General features: G+C 40.6%; 1 protein-coding gene across 1 annotated transcript; it reads left to right on the plus strand.

Annotated features, from left to right (window-relative positions):
- Positions 1–534: 534 nt before the first annotated feature.
- LOC145001742 (protein VAPYRIN-like) lies at positions 535–2,266 on the plus strand. The gene has a single exon (XM_078961091.1). It carries the CDS (start codon positions 578–580, stop codon positions 2,129–2,131), a length of 1,554 nt encoding a protein of 517 aa, XP_078817217.1. The 5' UTR covers positions 535–577; the 3' UTR covers positions 2,132–2,266.
- The last annotated feature ends 1,896 nt before the right edge of the window (positions 2,267–4,162 follow it).

Raw genomic sequence — 4,162 nt, forward strand, 5'->3', positions numbered from 1 at the left:
AGATTATTCAGTTTGAAAAATCTGAAATATTGTAAGCATTAACCAATGTCGAACCAAATAAGATATCTTTCTTTTGTTAACCCAACCGATTTACCAGAAACCGAAAAAGCGATGCTAATTAAAGAAGCCTCACCCCATTTAATTTTTTTTATTTTTTTATTTTTTTATTATTTTTTTTTTGAGTGGCTCCTACCCCATGCATTCTCATTGGACTGATCAGTACGTAATTTTTGTGTTACTTGCTCGAGGTTAACTCAAAATATATTTTAACAATTTTTATACATTTGAACTTACGTCAAATAAGTTGACATACGATCCCGTACAAATTGAGTGTCTTGAAGTTATACAACTTTGGACGCCAAATAGAACAAGTCAACATTGTTCCTCACACCAAGATATGACGTCGCATCGTAACAGCCGGCACTCTTTCAACTCTCCCTTGTACTTATACAACAGTCCAACAATTTTCTTCAACTTCCAACTCCATTTTACCTAACCGGTTTCTCTTTGCATAAAAAAAAAAGACCCATCGGAGAAGAAGACTCACGTGAGGCTTCTCGAAGGAGAAAACCAGATCATGGACAGATTAATAACTTTGGAACCATCCAATGTGGTTGTAATACGTGTCGAACAAGGCCAAAAGTGTACTGGTAAGCTCACTTTAAGAAACGTCATGTACACCATGCCAGTGGCCTTCCGCCTGCAACCGGTGAATAAGCTCCGGTACACCGTCCGTCCACAGTCTGGAATCATATATCCATTGACAACTGTCACTCTGGAGATCATTTACGATCTCCCACCAAATTCCACCCTCCCGGAATCATACCCTTACTGTGGTGATCCGTTCTTCTTGCACAGCGTGGTGGTTCCCGGTGCCGGAGTTAAAAGCAGTTGTAACGATTCAGTCCCTAGTGACTGGTTCACTACAAAAAAGAAGCAAGTGTTCGTCGATAGTGGGATCAAGATCATGTTTGTCGGATCAATGGTGATTGCCAAACTCATCACCAACGGATCTATAGATGAAATAAGAGATGTGTTAGAAAAGAGTGATCCATCTTGGAAAGCGGTAGATTCTGTTGACTCCGAAGGTCAGACTTTACTTCATTTAGCAATCTCTCAACATCGAGCCGACCTGGTTCAAGTCCTACTCGAGTTCGAGCCGGATATAATGGCTCGAGCTCAGTCAGGATCAACCCCACTTGAAGCCGCAGTAGCCTCAGGTGAAGGTTTGATTGTGGAGCTCTTGTTGGCGCATAGAGCAGTCACAGAGCGGGTTGAGCCATCTGCATATGGTCCGATCCATCTAGCAGCTGGATCTGGTCATGTCGACATTCTGAAGCTCCTTTTATCAAAAGGTGTGAATGTCAATGAGCTGACGAAAGACGCGAATACCGCTTTGCACATGGCGGTGGAGGGGCGGAGACGAGACTGTGCACGGTTGTTGTTGACTAGCGGTGCAGAGACTAATATATGTAATGGTAATGGAGACGAGACTCCGTTGCATATAGCTGCAGCTCTTGGAGATGATAACATGGTGAAGCTTTTATTACAAAAAGGAGCTAATAAGAATATTATAAATAGATTTAAGAAAACAGCGTATGATGTTGCTAATGAGCATGGACATACACGGCTGTTTTCTGTACTCGGGTTAGGTGATTCCTTGTGTATGGCTGCAACGAAAGGTGATATTAGAACCGTTAATAAGCTTCTTAAAGGTGGAGTGGCCATTAATGGTGAAGATCAGAATGGATGGACGGTTTTACACCGGGCGTCGTTTATGGGAAGGACTGATGTGGTTAGGGTTTTGATTAAAAATGGGGTTGATATTGATGCGAGAGATGAATATGGGTATACTGCTTTACACTGTGCTGTGGAATCTGGGCATGTTGATGTGCTTGAGTTGTTAGTGAAAAGAGGTGCTGATGTGGAAGCAAGAACGAACAAGGGTTTCACGGCGATGGAAATTGCAGAGTCTCTTAATTACGCCGGAATCACAAGAGTTCTCGCCGATGGAAATAAAACCGGTGGTAAATCTGGAGTAGGAATGAGCCCGATGAAGAAGAGGAGTACTCAGGCACGAGCGATTCGTGGTAGCTTTGATCGATCGGCTTCACCATTGACTGTGATATAAATGATGATGAATGATTGATTTTTTTTTTTCTTTTTTCTCACAAACACTGATTTGTTTCGTAATTAGTGTTGTAGCAGAAAACTCATAAACTGTTCATTCTTGTATTGAAACCAAAACACTTATTGTTGTATTATAAAGCCCTAAATTAACCTTTTTTTTTTTCCTTGTCTCATCGTGATTCGTGCATTTAGTTGGGTGCTTTGAAAAGGATGGTTTTTTCTCTGGCGTTTCCTTCTTACCAAAGGTTAAAGATCCTCTCGCTTTTCATGAATTTCGTCTCATAAGCTTAATTGGATGTATTTACAAAATTATTATCAAAACTCTTGCCGAAAGAATTAAGAGAGTTATTGGCTCGTTGATTGGGGAAGTTCAAAATGCTTTCATTGAAGGGCAAAGCATTCTTGATGGGCCGATGATTGCTAATGAGCTATGTGCTTGGGCTAAAAAATCTAAACGGAAAACATTCATTTCAAAAATCGATTTCAACAAAGCTTTTGATTCTATTAATTGGAAGTATTTGGAATCGATCATGAAACAAATGGGATTTGGAGATAAATTGATATTTTGGATAAGAGGTTGTCTCTCGTATTTTCGGGCATCTATTCTCCTCAATGGCTCCGCCACGAAAGTGTTTCCTATTACCAAAAAGGTTCGGCAAGGGGATCCTCTATCTCCTTTCTTGTTTATAATTGCTATGGAAGGATTAAATGTCGCGATGTGTTCGGCCTGTGACCATTTTTTATTTCATGGGGCTGAAATGCCTAACAGAGGCCCTACGATTTCTCATTTGTTTTACGCCGATAACACCATGTTTATTGGAGATTGGACAAGCTCCAACTTCATAAACTTGGCAAGAATTTTGAGATGCTTTCATGCATCTTCGGGGCTCAAAGTTAATTTTCACAAATCCAAAGTTTATGGTATTGTATTTTCGGAGAATGAAATTGCTAGTTGCGCTAGAATTCTCGGTTGTGAGGCAGCCTGTCTTCCTTTTAAATATCTTGGAGTCCTTGTTGGAGCAAATATGTCTAAAAAAAAGGAGCTGGAAACTCATCATTGATCGTGTTCAAAATAAACTTTCTCTATGAAAAGCCAAAACTTTATCCTTTGGCAGTCACCTAACTTTGGTTAAAGCTGTGTTGGGTAGTCTCCCTCTTTTTTTATTTTTCCATTTTTAAAGCCCCGATTTCCATTATTGATAACCTCGAGAAACTGAGAAGACGGTTCTTATGGGGAGGAAGTGAAGAAAAATAAAAAATCAATTGGGTCGCTTGGAAGGTGGTGCTTGGGCCAAAATTGTCCGGTGGACTCGGGGTCGGATCCTTGGCCTCACGTAACTAGGCCCTCCTGACAAAACGGATATGGAGGTTTAAAACGGAAAATGACTCTCTTTGGAGGCGATTGATTGGTAATATTCATAGATGTGAAAGGAAACTTATTCACTCTTGGGCTAAAAAATCTCTCCCGGGCACCAGGAGTAGTATTGTCAATGTCTTCTCGACACTTGACAATATTGATATTGATGTTTCAGATATTTTTGAATTCCAGGTAGGGGACGGAAAGAAAATTTTGTTTTGGCTAGATGACTAGCTAAAGAACGGGAATTTAGCAGTGAAATTTCCTTCTTTATATGCGTTAGACAAGAGGAAAACTTGTCTTTTAGGTGACAGATTGGTGAATGGCGCTTTCTCGTGGGCTTGGAAGCGGAAACCCAACAATTCTCAGGAGCTGCTGGAATTGAAATCTATTTTGGATGTTACAAGGATGGTTGTTAGATCCAATGGGCCCGAAACTTGGAGATCAAGGTTAACTGTTGATGGTTTTTTCCGTGTTTGCGATCTTAGGGCCCTCATTGACAGTAAATTGATTATCCCGATAAATAATCCCACGGTTTGGCTTCACTTAGTTCCTATCAAGTGCATTAGCTTTGTTTGGAGGGCTTGTATTGGGGGTATTCCTACTGTAGTAGCTCTTTTCAGGAGAGGTATCAACATGTCTTCTATTTCCTGTCAAATGTGCTTTAGTAGTATG

The sequence above is a fragment of the Lactuca saligna genome, chromosome 6 (assembly GCF_052625555.1).
Source record: "Lactuca saligna cultivar CGN05327 chromosome 6, ASM5262555v1, whole genome shotgun sequence".
NCBI lineage: Eukaryota > Viridiplantae > Streptophyta > Magnoliopsida > Asterales > Asteraceae > Lactuca > Lactuca saligna.

Coding starts and splice junctions, on each gene's coding strand:
- LOC145001742 (XM_078961091.1), top strand. CDS start 578: ATGGACAGATTAATAACTTTGGAACCATCCAATGTGGTTGTAATACGT.